The 17,812-nt window shown below is 34.5% G+C and overlaps 2 protein-coding genes across 2 annotated transcripts in view; both read right to left on the minus strand.

Annotated features, from left to right (window-relative positions):
- The window catches only part of LOC108904081, a 165,026-nt gene that overhangs the window by 126,559 nt on the left and 20,655 nt on the right, over positions 1–17,812 (minus strand). The gene's annotated exons all lie outside the window — the stretch shown is intronic.
- Positions 6,997–8,018, minus strand: LOC108904082 (transcription factor Adf-1). The gene is made up of 2 exons (XM_018706488.2): positions 7,866–8,018; positions 6,997–7,805 (listed from the first exon to the last, which is right to left on the minus strand). Exons 1-2 carry the CDS (start codon positions 7,996–7,998, stop codon positions 7,288–7,290), a joined length of 651 nt encoding a protein of 216 aa, XP_018562004.1. The 5' UTR covers positions 7,999–8,018; the 3' UTR covers positions 6,997–7,287.

A 17,812-nucleotide genomic window follows, 5' to 3' on the forward strand; every position in this document is an offset into this window, starting at 1 on the left:
ATAACAAGTTTTTTTACAATACAATAGTAATATCATCTAATTCAGAATTAAAAATGACTTTAGACTTTGTCATACAAATAGCAGCGACGTATTTATTTAATTAAAATTAATCTGATGATGGTCCCTCGAAGACGAAACGTCGGATTGCAAAAATGGTGACGCCATTGGATAGAGGGAAAAAAGTGGCAATGTAAATATGCACTTTATTTTGACCAATATTATTAGACGAAAGTATATTCTGAACGTAGTATCTCCAATAGTTTTCTTTAACCGAGAAGACAATGAAAACAATATAATGCCTTGTGATAACAAGTAAAGCTTTTGAAAAAATACATATTATGTTATTGCTCTTTCTCCGCCTGTTTATGGCGCGTTATTGCAAAATGCATTATACTATTAATGAAAAATTTGACATAATTTGTGCATATACTTATTGGAAATAATAAAAATTGGTGCAGCTGCCCAGCAACAATATAGATGGAAATTTGGCATATTAGGGAAGTTCCATGAAAAAAAACTTTTGCACGAGAATTTGAGAACGAAACACATTAAAAAGAAAATTAAGGCATTGTGCTAGGAACGAAGATGTATAATTGAATATTTTATTATATTTTCATGCAAATCCCGAAAAGTCTACTGGAGAAGCAGAACGTGGTATGGACATCTCTAAATGTAAGGATTTTAAACAAAAATAAATTTAAGCAGTTTAAGTCCCTCCCAGTGTCTCAATTAATGGAAATGTAAAAAGAGCGTATCTAAGTTATATGATGCAACGTTTAGAAAATGATAGTTATGTTTTTAGAAAAATAGTATGGATTGATGAAGCAACATTTACTATATACACTTGGGTTAAATAATAGAAAAAACACACTACTGGGCTACTGAAAATCCCCATCATGTTACTGAAATCATTTTTCAAGGGCATAGTGCAATACACGTTTGGTGTGGGATTATTCAAAACAGAATTTTAGGTCCAATATTTTTTATACAGAATTTAAATGGCCAATTATATTTGGAATTTTTAACAAACCGTATTGAGCCAGTGTTGGAAGAGCTTTATTGTATTTCACCATGATGGAACTGGACCTCACAATTACTAGCAGTTATAGTCTTTCCGAAGTCAATTGAACATGCATAAAAACGCCTAGCAATAAAATTTAATGAGTTTCATAGGCGCCCCTAAAAAAGTTTTCTGCTAAAGGTAAAAAATTATAATAATTTGTATATAATGTGTAGAAAATTTCTATTATATGTTCATTTGACCCACAACATATTTTAATTATTTGTGTTCTCAATCAATTTTATTATATTGATGGCAAATTTCGTTTTGTTCCGTTTCAAAAGGTCTCCAAAATGCCATATTGTGATAATATTAGTAAAAAAATATCCCTCTTCCCTATCCCTTTCGCAATTGTAATATGAATGATTAGTGGAAGATGCCTATAATAAATTAAAATTACCTGAATTACACCAAACTCCACATTGCTGCACTGCACTGCTAGGCAATTTGTTGACAACCGAATTTATGGCCAGGTGGCCCGGTGCGGCTGTGTTTGTGTCGCGTTTGCCCGTGCGCTCATTTTTCAACTGGGCGACTCGACCTGTATATGAGTATGGCTAAATAAAAATGGGAACAAGTTTTTCAAATATTTCAATGTCGAGTTGCTGCGTCAGCGACCGAACCTGGTACACCTCTTGGTTCTTCAATTGAGATCGGAAAGACTATACTAATTATTTGAATAATAATTTCCCTGAGTGGATTGATTGGAAGGCGAGGAAGGTTGCAAACAGTCCAGATCTTTCCCTTTTACTTACTTTTTTGGGGAGTATTTAAAAGAAATTGTTTATAAACGACCGCATGTCAAAATAATATTACCTTTTTTTCCGTTACTGATATTACCAGAGCTACAGACGAATCATATCAAGAGGCTTCGATAAAATTTTAGTTATAATTCCGGGCTACCAGATTTACTCATGGGCGTAGGTAGGATCTTTCTTTGGGGTGGGCCGTGCTCCCTTTGGGAGCCTCCCCTACTCCTTCCTACGCGCCTGGGTTTACCAGAGATCTGTTTCATGTGAATCTATCCAGAGTTTATTAAAGGAACATACCAGTCAAAGATAACACCGAAAATAACCGTTTATTTTTAACATCGAAAACTAAAATTGGTACACTCGAAGTACCTTAAAGCAAGCACCACTCGCCTCCGGGATCGATCTAAGGGTACCTGCAAGTAAACATACATCGGCCGTTACTTGGCATACGCTCAACGTCTAATAACATCATAATTCATCTTGTACTCGTCTGTTTCGCTCGAGTTTCATTAATATATTATTTGGCAGGCTTTTTACCAAACAAACGAAAAAAACAAACAAACGAGACCGGCTCGCTTCTGTTACCGAAAATAGAGCCAATTAGACGACTCCGAAATAGACATTTGGCGTCGCGAGTGATCAGTTTTGAGAAATCGTTATTTGGGGATACGTACCTTCAAGCAGACTGGTCATATTTTTGTACATTTTTTACGATATTATAAGCGATATAAAAATAAAAATATTCATGCACACCATAAGGGCATTCTTAAAAGTTTCAAAAACTTTTAGAAAATCAAAACGTTATTTAAAGATAACCTGTAGGCCAAGAAAATAAGCTGGGAAATGACCATTTCGAGACTTTTTGTTGCGGCAAACTGAATTTATCACTATAGATGCTAAATATTATGTACAATAACATATTAGTTTCCATAGTCGTAAAAATGGGGGGAAGATTGTTTACATTGCTTAATTGTATAACTTTTACGTAAATTCACGTTTTTCGCTTATAACTTTTTCCGTTCATTTCCACGAGGAAACAGTAAAGTACTTTTTCTTTCGTCTTCAAAAGACCTACAAAACTGGTTCTCGAGCGTCAAAACATATTAATTAGATCAAAAGTTATAAACAGAAGTTTATTTATGACTTTTGAATTAAACATTTATAAACTGCGTTATTATTACCAGAACGTTTTGGCATCGCATCTTCTCATTTTCCCGGCAGAACAAAAAAAATAGATCTTATACAAACGAAGGTCACGACCAAACTAGTATGCAGACACGGTAAAGGCGGTAATAAAGATGTTTCACGCTACACAGCTGTCGGTCGTACGACTTTGGCGCATGCGTATTACGCATCAGTCTCATTACATTATAGCCACACCTTGTTTTTATAATGTTGTGATTTTTTGTAATATTTATTATTTCTAATGTGTATTTGCTTGATTTGCCATAAAAAAAGAGCGAAACAGGACATGTGCACTGTATTTTGCATATGTTAATATGACTTTTTTTTCGTAAAATAATATAAAGAATTACCATCTGAAATATTTTAGACTACTTATAAACTCTGTATAATATTATTTAGTATCAAAATTTAATGATAGTTTCATCCTGCAGCTAATTCATCATATATTTTTTTTCTGCAAAACAATATCGGAATATTTTTCTCGTTATTTGGACGTAGCTTCTAAAATGTTCAATTTTTCTGATGGACGCAATAAAACTTTTTACATTTCGTTCCATTCAAATATGTAAATACCAAAGGAACAATAAAACACAGAAAAATTTCTTGTTCAATTTTAGTTTCACTTAAAAGTTTTCATTAGGAAGACGGGTATCTTTTATTGTTTTAAGTTTCAAGAAAAAATATGGTGAACAAATATTTAAGCAAAATAATTAATTTTTCTGGATTTTTACTTTTACTTGTTCAATTAGTGGTTCTAAAAATGTTTCTTTTATTATTGTGGTAAGTCAGTGTAGGTATTAAAAATGTGTATCCTATTTGCAGAAAATATATTCTGTCAAATAAATACATATCCCGAATTTGTCAATAAAATACAATATGTATATTCAATTATTCATTTATTTATTTTATCTCCTTCAAAATAGGCTCTATCTGAATTAACTTTTTCCAACGAACATGCCAGTCATCAAAGCACTTTTTAAACGTATATTCCGGTGTGGACTTTAACTCTTTCAGCGATTTTTGTTTTGTGGCTTCTATCGACTCTAAGCGTGCGAGGTGGTATAGTCTTTCCGAAGGCAGTTGAACATGTATAAAAAAGCCCAACAATAAAATTTTATTTCTTATTATATGTTCATTTAACCAACATATTTTAATTATTTATGTCCTCAAACAATATTATATTATTGATGGTAAATTTCGTTTTGTTCCGTTTCAAAAGGTCTCCAAAATGCCATATTGTAATAATATTAGTAAACAAAGTATCCCTCTTATTTCTCCCTTTCGCAATTGCAAAATGAATAACTTAATAGAAAATGCCTATAATAAATTAAAATTACCTGAAACACACCAAATTTCGTATTGCTGCACTGCACTACTATGTCATTTGTTTCAACTGAATTTATGACCAGGTCGCCCAGTGCGGCTGTGTTTGTGCCGCCTTTGCCCGCGCGTTCATTATTCAATTGGGCGACCAGATCTGTATATGGGCATGGCTAAATAAATATGAGAACATTTTTTCAAATATTTCAATGCCGGGTTGCTGCGTCAGCGACCGAACCTGGTACATACTGCCAACCTCTTGGTTCTTCAATTGAGATCGGAAAGACTATAATTTGAGTTTGGGAAAGAGGAAAAAAGTCAGCAGGGGCCATATCCGGCGAATACGGTGACTTCTCGAGACATTCGTTGAGTTTATGGTTAAAAATTCATTCACAATTATCGCCTTGTGTGATGATGCTTTATTGTGGCGCAAAATCCAAGAATTATCTGGTCTTTTGCGGCGCATACTCTCCCTCAAATTCCTCATAACGACCAGATAATGTCCCTTGTTAACTGTTTCTCCATCCGGAAGGAATTCTGTGTGGACCAACACTACGATAGTCAAGGAAAACAGTCAACATGACTATGATTTTTGATCGACATTGACGTGCCACTAAATGGCCAACTATTTTTTAATGAGTGATTTTTCGTGAAATCAGCAAATTCAGCAACCTTAAAAATCTCTGTATATCCAGTTTCATTAATTTATTTTGAAGTCCCAAATTTTCAAATGCGAAATTTTTTTTATTCCGTAAAAAAAATTAGTATGCGTATATATAAAAAAATATCGATAGTACGACACACTAAAATTTGATGAGAGTTCGGATGAAATCTAAACGCTCTGTAAGTATATTTGTTTGTTTAAAAGTCAATTATACAGGCTGTCCCAGAATAACATGTACAACGGAAGACCATAGATTCGTGGACTTAAATAGGCAGATTTAGGCTAATTCGCCTATATCCAAAGTCGCTTCGTTTGGCCGCTAGATGGCCTCGAATTTCGTTAAAATTTTTTTAATTTTGTAAATAATTCGAATACGTATTATTTGATTTTGATTACTTTTGGGCTGTGACTTTTTGCTTTCAATCTACACATTTCGGTGTTATACAGAGTGTTTTTTAAAACTTACAACTCCTACAAAATTGATATATGGTGATAATATCCGTTAATAACTTTTTCCTCTTTCGGGCAATAACGACAACTATATTTTATTTGATGGGGATACCATTTGGAAGTTTTTAGGCCGCTTGTAGAATTTTGATTAAATGAGCAATTTGGGTACAAAAAATACTTTTAAATGTATACATTATCTTGCCACCCATATTACAATATTTAACAATGTGCTAGCAGCTTGGCTAATAGGTACGCTCTGATTTTGTAGGTTGACTGTAATTTCAGTTTGATCATGTTTGGGATAACATTATTACTGGCCCTGTTATTCTACCCAATAGACTGAATGGGGAATTTTATTTAGAAAAAAAAAACTCGAGTTATTGGAAGATGTGTCGTTATTACTCAGAGCTAACATGTTGGTTATGCATGATAGCGCTCCACCACAATTCACTGCAAATGTTCGGCAGTGTCTGAAGCAAAGATTCCCTCGTCGATAGATCGGTAGAGGGGAAAATGTTTCTGTTAACTGGCTTATACGTTTACCACACTTAACACCTTGCGACTATTATCTTTGGGGCACTCTGAAAACAACAGTGCATGATTTCACATCTAACACTGAACTGAGTTGTGGAGGCATATCCAAAATGCCATAAATGTTAAAAAAAAATAAGTCTTAAGAACTGCAAAGAGTGTTCTTTAACTTTCTTCACCGAATTAACGTTTGTTGTAGAAACAACGGTGGTCATTTTGAACAGTTTTTATAAGTTGTACTAATTTAATAACCTCAACTTTGTTACTTTTATCTCCACCATTTTTTATTTTATTTGATTGTTTTTACGAATTATTTCAATAAAATTAGGCACGTTGTAAATAACTCTAATTCGTCGTATGTGTCTATCCAAATTTAAAAATGAAGTAACATCGTCGTTAACACTCATTAAGAATTAAGATCAGATGACTTAAAGATCAAACTGAAATTACTTTTTTTTTGTACCCATACCGCTCATTTAAATAAAATTCTATAAGGGGCCCAACAACTTAGCCAACCAAATAGTATCATCTATCAAGTAAAAAATAGTTGTCATTATTGCTCGAATGAGGAAAAAGTTATGAACGGATATTATCACCATATATCAATTTTGTTGAAGTTTTAAAAAACACTCTGTATAACATCAAAATTTGTAGATTGAAAGCAAAAGTCCACACCCCAAAAATAATCAAAATCGGTTAATACATATTCGAGTTAGGAATTTACAAAATTCAAAAAAATTTCACTAACTTTGAGGCCATCTAGCGGCCAAACGAAGCGATTTTGGATATAGGTGAATTAGCCTAAATTTGCCTGTTTTGTGTCCACGAATCTGTGTTCTTCCGTTGTACACGTTATTCGGGGACATCCTGTATAAATCTATGAGGCCGAAATTTGAAAAAATAAAATTCATATTTTATAAATAACATTTATTTTATATTAATAACAAACATTTTACGTGTTTATAGAATGTCCGATAATATACACTAGTTTCCTGCGTCACCAGTTTATCTTTTGGTATTTTAGTGGAGTTTTTTTCTATTCTAAACGTCTATTTTGAATACCCAGTTAAACCCATCGTTAAAAATGTTAATTTTGCCATCAAAACCAATTTTTCGACGACTTAGTTACTTACAACGCCTGATATATGTATATAAAAAAAAAAAACAGTCCGCAGACACCTATTGGTACCACGGGAACCGCGCGCGCCTCCCACTCCCGTCCTATTAATAAACATTATTGTGTCAGGTACTCGGTACACACACACTCACGTACACACACAGACATTAACAATCGCGTAGGCACGTTCCAACGTGAGAGCTTAGCTTCAGCTGTTCTGGTACTCCTCCATCTGAGACAACTCTTCGAGGATGGTCTGCTGGAACTTACTCCGGACCCTCATCTTCTGCAAGTCGTTGAACTTCTTCATCGTGGGTAAAAGACTCATGAAGAAGTGATAGTCGTCGGATAGCTCGTCTAGGTTGTTACTGGATGACTGATCCCTGTCTTCCAGTCTTTGGTGTTTTGGGTTCACGGGGCTGTTGTTGGAAGTAGGTCTCTTGAGAGCCCTCATAAACGGTTTGGCATCGTCTGATACTTGGTCGTCGAAAATATCGATCTCCTCAGTTTCTACCTTGACGGAGATACTTTGCGAATCTTCGTTCGTTTGCGAAGAAGAACTATCGTCATTATCTCTGATGATAATTTGGTCTTTTAAGAAATGCAACAGGTTAAAGTAAGGCCATGTGGGTTCGTATCCCGATTTCGACATGCCATTCGGAAACTTCTTGAGCTCCTTCCGGAAGTGGTCACGGAGATACTTCCATTTATGCCTAACGTCCCTCACTACAAGCAAAGGAAAATCTGTATCAACGGGAATTTCATACAGTACCCTGGTGTACCCACCTGACGCCCTCATACTCTTGGATACCGCAGCCCACGACTTATCTAGGACTCCCCTATGATGATGTTGTGGATGTGACACGTCCCACAGGGCCCTGCGACTGTAAACTTCCGTTATGAGCCTCTCGCAATCCATTGCCCTGAAGCTACAATCCACGTCCGGACACTTCTAAGCACGAAATTTGACTGCTCCGCTGTGCTCTCTACTGGCAACGTAGCCTAGCACAGCGCTGGGGACGCTACGGAGAAGGGTGCGGCGCGCTCCGGTCGATCGAAATGCTTCGTAGTGGGCGAGGGAGACGCAGTCGGTTGGTAAAGCAGAGAGCTCAGTTCGGCTTTCCTTGTATGTGCGCTCGAACACAGACCTGGGCGAACGGCAAAACAATTTACGCAAAAAGATTCAGGCTTCACAGAAAGCGGTTTAAAGTTTTTAAAAGATGTTAACGGTTTTCGCGTTATATCAATTTATGAAGAGATTACCATGTATGCTTAAAGCTTATCTTACAATATACGCTGACGGAAAAGTAGACTATTATTTTAAGGTGTCCAGTTTTTCGGATCAGTTCCTATCCTGAAATAATTCAATTTAAAAAAAATAGGTATCACAACGTCTGCCAAAAACAGTGATTATAACAAAAGGTGGTCAATGTGTCAGGTTTTACTTGAAAATTCTAGCGAAGAACAGTCTATCTACACGTCATCAAGCTATTTGGAAGTAAATAAGAAAACCATATAAAAAATTAGATTTGATGGGGATGAATCTCTGGATTCTCCAAAATTTTGCTTTCAGGGTCTCGATGAATGTGCTTAAAGTACATTTTGTATAGAAAATGTAAATACTAATACTCTTAAATTACATAATTAAGTAAAAAAAAACGGAAAACTATCACAAAGAAAATGGATTATAAAAATGAAATGGAAAAAAAATTATGTATTTACAATTATTATAAATTTTCAGTATTTACCACTCAATACTTCTCGAAATTCAGGTATAAATTACGGCACTTTATCCCGCTTTCGTCTTCTATTTGGGAATTGGTATACTTAATAATGTCTGCTTTTACATGGTATTATACATATTGCAGAAAGTTCGTGGATGCTGAGAGATTATTCTCTACTGTTCTTAGAAAGCTATGGCAATCTCGGGAAACAACGAAATATGTGTAAACGGCCGCGTCAATGCGCAGGCGAGTTTTTAGAGTATGGAGAAGAGCTTTACTGTATTTTAATTCCTATAATATTTCAATTTCCTACTTTTGTGTAACCCATTTTAATTAAATAATAATACAATCTGTCAAACAATAAAAGTGTTGTCATGACATTAATTGTCTCTGTCAAGGCCTATCATACAGGGTGTATCACGAAGAGGGCCCAGTAGGATTATCTTAAAAAGTAGTCAGAATTGAAATCTGAAAATTTGTATACAAGGATTTATCAAAAAGATCTATCCAATAAAAATAGTGTCAACTTCCTCGCACTTTCGGTTATACCGGAAGCCGTCATCAGCTCTGTTATTTCCGAGGTTATTTCGATTGGAACACCATGTATATTTATGCATTTTTTAATTTTAAAATCTAGACTAATTTCATATAAGGTACTATGGACCAAAATGTGACAGTTTTCAAGTTATTAATTTTCGAAAAAAATTGAGGGATGTAAATCATTTTTGAAAATAGAATAACTCCGACATTTTACTTTATTTAGTAATGAAATTTGGCACGGATAATTTAAAAGCAATGGAATTCAACCAGTTTCATTCATATAGAATGTTTAAAAACTTGTGACCAATATTGTGACGTTGAAGTTGGATTTAATCAAAACTTTCAAATGGTACACCCTGTATATTATTACAGTAATGGATGCACAATTAAAATTACATTAAAATGATACTACAGTTCCCTATACCCAAAATTAATAGTTCTTGTGTAAATTGGAAATTATTGATTTCAACAGAGAAAAATCTACGAGTATGGTGGGTTTATTTAAAGCATCGCCCTTTTTAATTTAATATACCGAATTATTGTTTTTGATGAGGGTATAACGATAATAAATATTACAGTTCATTAATCAGACACCGTTTATTATTCAATTCTTTAGTGCATCAAATCCACCGTACATTTTTCTGTTTTATTATAGGAATTAAAATAGAGTAAGTTATTATCCATACTCTATTTTTATTCCTAATAATATTTCAATTTTCTACTTCTGTATAACCCATTTTAATTAAATAAAAACTGTCAATCAATAACAATGTTATCATGACACTACTACCTGTCACTGTCACGGCCTACCATATAACATTCTCCATGAGTAATTAGGCCACTCACGAACTAATTAGTGAGATTTAGTTAAAATACCTATCATTGTCCGATATGTCAAAATATATTACAACTAAATCTGTAAATCCTTACATAATTGGAAAAAAGGCTAAAATGTCTAAAAGAGTCTAAAGATGTCTAAAACACATGTCTTATTTTCTTAATAAAAAACCTTCTTTCTTTTCGTTTTTTTTATAGTATCCCGCTTATTATCAGATGAACCCAACAAACCCTATATTACTATGCTCGACAGGAAACGTTCTATCCAAATATGTAAAAATATACAGGGTGTTCCGTTTAAATTAACAAAGTTAACATACGGGGCCATTTTGTTAACTTAAAAATCGTGCAACATTTGTTTTTCACATTTTTCTCTAAAAACAAAAAAATGGGGGAGAGTCAAAATATAGTAAATCACCCTGTACATGCTTCATAAACGTATTTGTGGAGATATATAATAATAATAATAATAANCAGCTGTCACTAAAACTACCCCTTTAATGTCGATCGGCGAAAAATATACTACTTATTTATAATTTGATCGGTTCACGGCGATGTCGAGCCTCGATGCCTCGAAACGAGCTATACCAGCCGTGGGATAGGCAAACGGCATCCGACAGCGAGCTAGGAATAAACAATGTAACGCTGTCCGACCACGAAGAAAAAAAAACCGCTTATTTATCTTCGAGTTCCAACACTATCTGCTGTAAATCAAAATCGCATTGTGTATATGGATGTTGTTCGCTATTCTAAATATAGCTGTTCGTACGGCTCTGGAGGTGCCATGGGTTGTCTTTGTCGCGATCGACGATGAGGCTGTTGATTTTTTCGCGAATTCTTGGCCGCGCGTACCAGTCCATGTTAATTCGTTTTTTTTTCCGACATTAGCGAAAAATTAACTGTTACGATCGACGTTTCGACGATATTCGCTGTATTCGTCAGGACGGAACGAAAAGAACGTTCAAAACAGACATCCTCAGATCCGTCTCAAAAATTTGTAAAAAGTGGAAGAAAAATCAGACGATCTGGTGTTTTAGAAAGAGAAAAAAATACTTTAAGAGGAACTCCAAATTACAATTGACTTGTGTACGTTGGATCTTAACCTGAGGCTTCTAAAATCCTTGAAAGAAACCGACGACGGAATGGGATGGTTCAGGTCATTATCTAGGTACACAGGCCTTGTAGCACATACACACACAAACTTTGGCGGATAAGTCATTAAATGTCATTACGCGAAACTGATTAGGTAATATTATTCGTGGCGAATTAAGGCAATTTGCCATCATTGCAAAGCGTATCCTGTAGCGACGGGACGGACTTCCATCAATGGGCTCGGCCTTGGATGAAATTCGAAAGGAACATTCGGATGAAAAAAAAAAATGCTGGCAGTCGTTCGTTTCTGTTCCACTTTTTTCGCTGTGGAAATGATTTGTTTGCCGCAGGGTAAGAAAATACGGAACGCTGTATAGAAAAAATTTGATTGATAACACCACAAAATCGTAAAGCTTTGAGCAAGGCCCAGTTGATTAAAATCATTTAATTAGAATCCCTGATTTGAATCAACCAATTTTTAATCAGAAAAATAATGTTTTACCGAGAAAAAATATCTAATCGAGGAATTTGTGTTGTAAGAAGGAAATAAGTACATAATTTTGAAAAAATAAGATATCCGCAGATATGGGAGTGAAAATGTACTGTTTTCGTGGGTGTAATTTTGAAAAACTGTACTAATATTTCAATTGAACGGTCGCTTTGACAGACTTGAAAATTTCACTCCAGGAAACTCGTTCGAAACAGTTCGTAATGAGATGTTTTCAACAATCAAGTCAATGTATAGTGTTTCCGATCTCAATTGAAGACCAAAGAGCTAGGCAGTATGTACCAGGCATTGAAATATTTGAAAAACTCGTTCCCATATTTATCTAGCCATACCCATATACACGGTCTACCAACCGTGGGATTCGAAACCCGGGCAGATCGACACATCGATTTAAGTACTGACGCCTTAAACCGTGCGGCTATCGACCGTGTGGAGATAATTTGAGACTTCAATTTGCTCCCAAAAACAAAAATATATTTATACAGAACTTATGTCTGCACTAAATATTTTGCATGTTTGTAATTTCCGTTTGTTTTCTTGCAACTGTGACGTGTAATAGCACACGTTAAATGATAGTTATTTGTTTAAGAAGTCAGTAAAGCACAAGATTTAATGCCGCTGCTGTTATTTAAGAGACGAGGCGCAGCGGAGTCTATTAAAGCAGCCAAGGCATTAAATCTACTTTACTGCCAAATTAAATACATAATTTTTTCGCCGATCAATTTTAATTTTATTATAATAGGAAACAAAACAATTTATTTTATATTATTAAAATTGTATGATACTCTTTCAAGAATAATAATAATTTCATTAGGTATTAAGTTAATAACATAGGTACACAGTAATCGCCATATTGTTCCTAGTTAAATCCATAAAAATAACTATTTGTTGTCTGAGATGGAAGAATTCACATTAACTCCGCCAGAAACTATTGAATCAGCAAAGCAAATAGAGGGTAATTTATTACCAGAAAAATCGAAGAAGATGTATCAGCAAACATATAAAAAATTTGATTGATTACCAGGTTGAGAGTAACATTATGCATTTTTAAGAAACTATTAATATTGGTTATTTTTCTGAATTAGCAAAAGTATGAAATCTTCTTCATTATGGTCAATATATGCCTGCTGAATGTCTACAACAACGTTGACATTGGAAAGTATCTAAAATTTTAAGCATTCTTGAAACGGCAATCGGATGGATATCGTGCTAAAAAATCACGCGTTTTAGAAAATGAAGAAATTACAAAATTTCTAATAGAAGCCCCTGATGATACGTATTTAGGTACAAATATTTTTGTATACGAAAAATATCGACTATTAAGTATTATTTTAGGTGGCAATGATTTTAGCCATATCTGGGGTGTGTCGATGTGATGAATTACATACTTCACATAGAAATTGGAGATATTGAAGACATGAGAAATAGATTGCTGATCACTCTACCAACTACAAAGATCCTTTATTGTAAGCGAGTATTTAGACATATATCGGGAATATAGTACAGCAAGATCTACACAAATAGATATTAACAGATTTTTTTTTTAATATTCAAATGATGAAGTATATAACCAATTAATAGGAATTCATATATTTGGGAAAATGCCAAAACAAGTTGCTGCGTTTTTCAAATTGAACAATGGTTCCGTAAAACTTCCGCTACACTATTAATAAATTTTATTTAAATAATTCCATCACTTTGGAGGATTTAATAGTTCATAAACCGTCCACTGGTGAAAACACTTCAACCTACATAGTAAATGTTTCAAAACACAACAAGGGATATCCCTTACAGGCTGTTCTAATTTCACTATAAATGTTTACAATAAATAAAATCACTTTCGTTAAAGAAAAAATTTTAATTTCTAATTTAGAGGCAGGAAAAATGATTCTAATGCCTAGGCAGTAAATGTGACACTTTAGTGCCTGTCAGCTGTCACTAAAACTACCCCTTTAATGTCGATCGGCGAAAAATATACTACTTATTTATAATTTGATCGGTTCACGGCGATGTCGAGCCTCGATGCCTCGAAACGAGCTATACCAGCCGTGGGATAGGCAAACGGCATCCGACAGCGAGCTAGGAATAAACAATGTAACGCTGTCCGACCACGAAGAAAAAAAAACGCTTATTTATCTTCGAGTTCCAACACTATCTGCTGTAAATCAAAATCGCATTGTGTATATGGATGTTGTTCGCTATTCTAAATATAGCTGTTCGTACGGCTCTGGAGGTGCCATGGGTTGTCTTTGTCGCGATCGACGATGAGGCTGTTGATTTTTTCGCGAATTCTTGGCCGCGCGTACCAGTCCATGTTAATTCGTTTTTTTTTCCGACATTAGCGAAAAATTAACTGTTACGATCGACGTTTCGACGATATTCGCTGTATTCGTCAGGACGGAACGAAAAGAACGTTCAAAACAGACATCCTCAGATCCGTCTCAAAAATTTGTAAAAAGTGGAAGAAAAATCAGACGATCTGGTGTTTTAGAAAGAGAAAAAAATACTTTAAGAGGAACTCCAAATTACAATTGACTTGTGTACGTTGGATCTTAACCTGAGGCTTCTAAAATCCTTGAAAGAAACCGACGACGGAATGGGATGGTTCAGGTCATTATCTAGGTACACAGGCCTTGTAGCACATACACACACAAACTTTGGCGGATAAGTCATTAAATGTCATTACGCGAAACTGATTAGGTAATATTATTCGTGGCGAATTAAGGCAATTTGCCATCATTGCAAAGCGTATCCTGTAGCGACGGGACGGACTTCCATCAATGGGCTCGGCCTTGGATGAAATTCGAAAGGAACATTCGGATGAAAAAAAAAAATGCTGGCAGTCGTTCGTTTCTGTTCCACTTTTTTCGCTGTGGAAATGATTTGTTTGCCGCAGGGTAAGAAAATACGGAACGCTGTATAGAAAAAATTTGATTGATAACACCACAAAATCGTAAAGCTTTGAGCAAGGCCCAGTTGATTAAAATCATTTAATTAGAATCCCTGATTTGAATCAACCAATTTTTAATCAGAAAAATAATGTTTTACCGAGAAAAAATATCTAATCGAGGAATTTGTGTTGTAAGAAGGAAATAAGTACATAATTTTGAAAAAATAAGATATCCGCAGATATGGGAGTGAAAATGTACTGTTTTCGTGGGTGTAATTTTGAAAAACTGTACTAATATTTCAATTGAACGGTCGCTTTGACAGACTTGAAAATTTCACTCCAGGAAACTCGTTCGAAACAGTTCGTAATGAGATGTTTTCAACAATCAAGTCAATGTATAGTGTTTCCGATCTCAATTGAAGAACCAAGAGGTTGGCAGTATGTACCAGGTTCGGTCGCTGACCGAACAGCAACAGCAACTCGGCATTAAAATATTTGAAAAACTCGTTCCCATATTTATCTAGCCATACCCATATACAGGTCTGGTGGAACTAAACGTGGAAGTGGTAGAAATGTATACACCCAGTTGCAAAATGCGCGCACGGGCAAACGGTGTATAACACAGCCGCACTGGGCGACTGGGCAATAAATCTCAGTTGTTGACAAGTGGTTGACAACTTGTCAACCTAGCAGTGCAGTGCAGCAATGCGGAATTTGGTGTGATTCAGGTAATTTTAATTTATTAATCATTCATAATACAATTGCGAAAGGGAGAAATAATAGGGATATTTTATTTATTAATATTATTACAATATGGCACACTTTGGAGACCTTTTGAAACGGAACAAAAAGAAATTTGCCATCAATATAATAAAATTGTTTGACATAAATTAATAGAAATTTTCTACACATTATATTCAAATTATTATAATTTTTTACCTTTAGTAGAAAACTTTTTTAGGGGCGCCTATGAAACTCATTAAATTTTATTGCTAGGTGTTTTTATACATATTCAACTAACATCGGAAAAACTGTACCTAAACCTTATATGAATTTTAAACTTATTATTTTTACTTTTATTTTCTTAACTTTTATATATAGTATTAATGTTATTGTGCTGAGTTTTGGACAAATTCTTTGTTTGAACATGTTCATATTTACATTAGCATGCTGAGTCCGGTTCTGTTAAGAACCGCATGTCCCCTAACTCTACAATCATTATTTCTCGGAAGGAAGGGAACACACAACGTTCATGTATTTGTGTTGATTTGTTATTTTCACGGACGGTGTTTTCCTTTTAAGTACCCTTAAATTTGAACAATATTTGTAAGGAACTATAGTGTATTCAAACGAAATATGCCGGCGTCCAAGAAGTTTTCAGTTAAAAAAATCATAAGTACACATTTATCTTAAATTTTTGTTCCTAATTTTTTCGCAAAAAAACTATTAATTACATGTTTACATAGCAAACTGTAAAGTTATTCAAAATATACGTGTACACATTTAATATTTGAGCCAACAAAAAAAATTATATACTGTATACAAAAAAAAAAAAATAAAATTCCTACAATTTTCATTCTTACAGATTTTTCACGTTACGAAAACGGAGAAAAATAATGGAGAAAATAACGGGCGACACTTACGCCGAACCGCCCCGTATACCAAGTCCATTCTCACAATAAATACGGCCGTTTGAAGTCCCACTTTGTACTTTGTGGACAAAGCACAAAGGAGGCTTTGAAAATAAGTATGTATTTTTTCCGCGCTCGCAGAAAAACGAGTAAATAGTCCGCAGGCCGATGGTCCGCGGCCGTATTGATTCTTGGCGATGTTGAATCGAATTTACCGCAAATTCGCCAGGCCTCTGTTTGAGCATGCAATAAGAGCCGTCTGAAAGTTTTCTTTGTCCGTCGAGGATGTTGTTTGCGCTCGTCGTTAGCGGCTTAAATGGTACTCCCGTGTTTGCAGGACTAGTGCGTCACAGCGGCCGTCACCAGTGGCGTATAAATGGAAGGGGGACGAATTAAAAAAAAGAAATCGAAAAACTTTTTTCAGTGACCTAAAATATGTCAAAGATATATGTAGTTACACTTTTTTATGATCACCCCGTCTACGGCGTCATTGGAAGTAGAATTTTGCTCTTAACTGACGTTTATAACCATAAAAATAAATAATAAAAAGACATTCATAATAATATTAATAATAAATTGAAAATTTTTAATAAACGCGATAATATACATTTAAAATAATCAAAATCTACAGGTTGCATGTAATATATGTTAAGTGTGATTTAGTTTTTAGGAGCAAATTGCGTTTCCCGGAATATTAATGTGTTTATTTTTTTAATCAAAAACAAATAGTTAAGTAATAATTTGTTTTTTACTGCCTTTAAACTTTTGTCTACGCCGCCACCGAACAGCTCCCGAACTGTTGTAAGTGGGCACTTATCACTGTTGCCTAGTATTACCTTTTTAAACAATCAAAGTATGAAATTAATTGAGTGGCACAGAGCGAAAATACAATGAAAAATAATTTTCTAAAAATATTTAGTTTATGTATAGACTTTGCGACATGTATTTTAAAGGCAACATATTTTTCTTGATGTCAATGCGGGCAAAGCGCTGGTAGATAAAGGTAATTTTCTCGTGTTTTAAAAAAAATGTTTTTTGCATGATTTATTTTATTAAATATATTATTCCTAATGCATACAATATTTGTAACAGATACAAACTTAAAGACTTGATTGAAAGTTGGTATGTCGTTGATTTACGGTGAAGATCAGCAAAATTCTGCCGAGACATCGCGTCTTTTTGCTCAATGTTATCCTATAGGATTTCATCACGCTCCCAGAAATTTGCTAACCTCATACGATCAGCATGAGATACTAGACAATTACAACGTAAAGTAAAAAAAGCAGAAATATAAATAAAGTTATAAGACCAACTTTACAATTTTGTAATTCTGTTTATGTTAAAATTTGCGGTGAAAATCATTTTTTTATCGCGTTTATTTAAAAAAAATGGTGGCGGCTCCCTAACTTTATATAAAATTATATTTATACAGGGTGGTCTTTAAATGTGTTTTGATAATAACTGGGGTGATTCTACAAATCATTTTAAAGAACATACTTACTTCTCGAGAT

This window comes from Anoplophora glabripennis, unplaced genomic scaffold (genome assembly GCF_000390285.2).
Source record: "Anoplophora glabripennis isolate ALB-LARVAE unplaced genomic scaffold, Agla_2.0 scaffold7, whole genome shotgun sequence".
In the NCBI taxonomy this organism is placed as follows: domain Eukaryota; kingdom Metazoa; phylum Arthropoda; class Insecta; order Coleoptera; family Cerambycidae; genus Anoplophora; species Anoplophora glabripennis.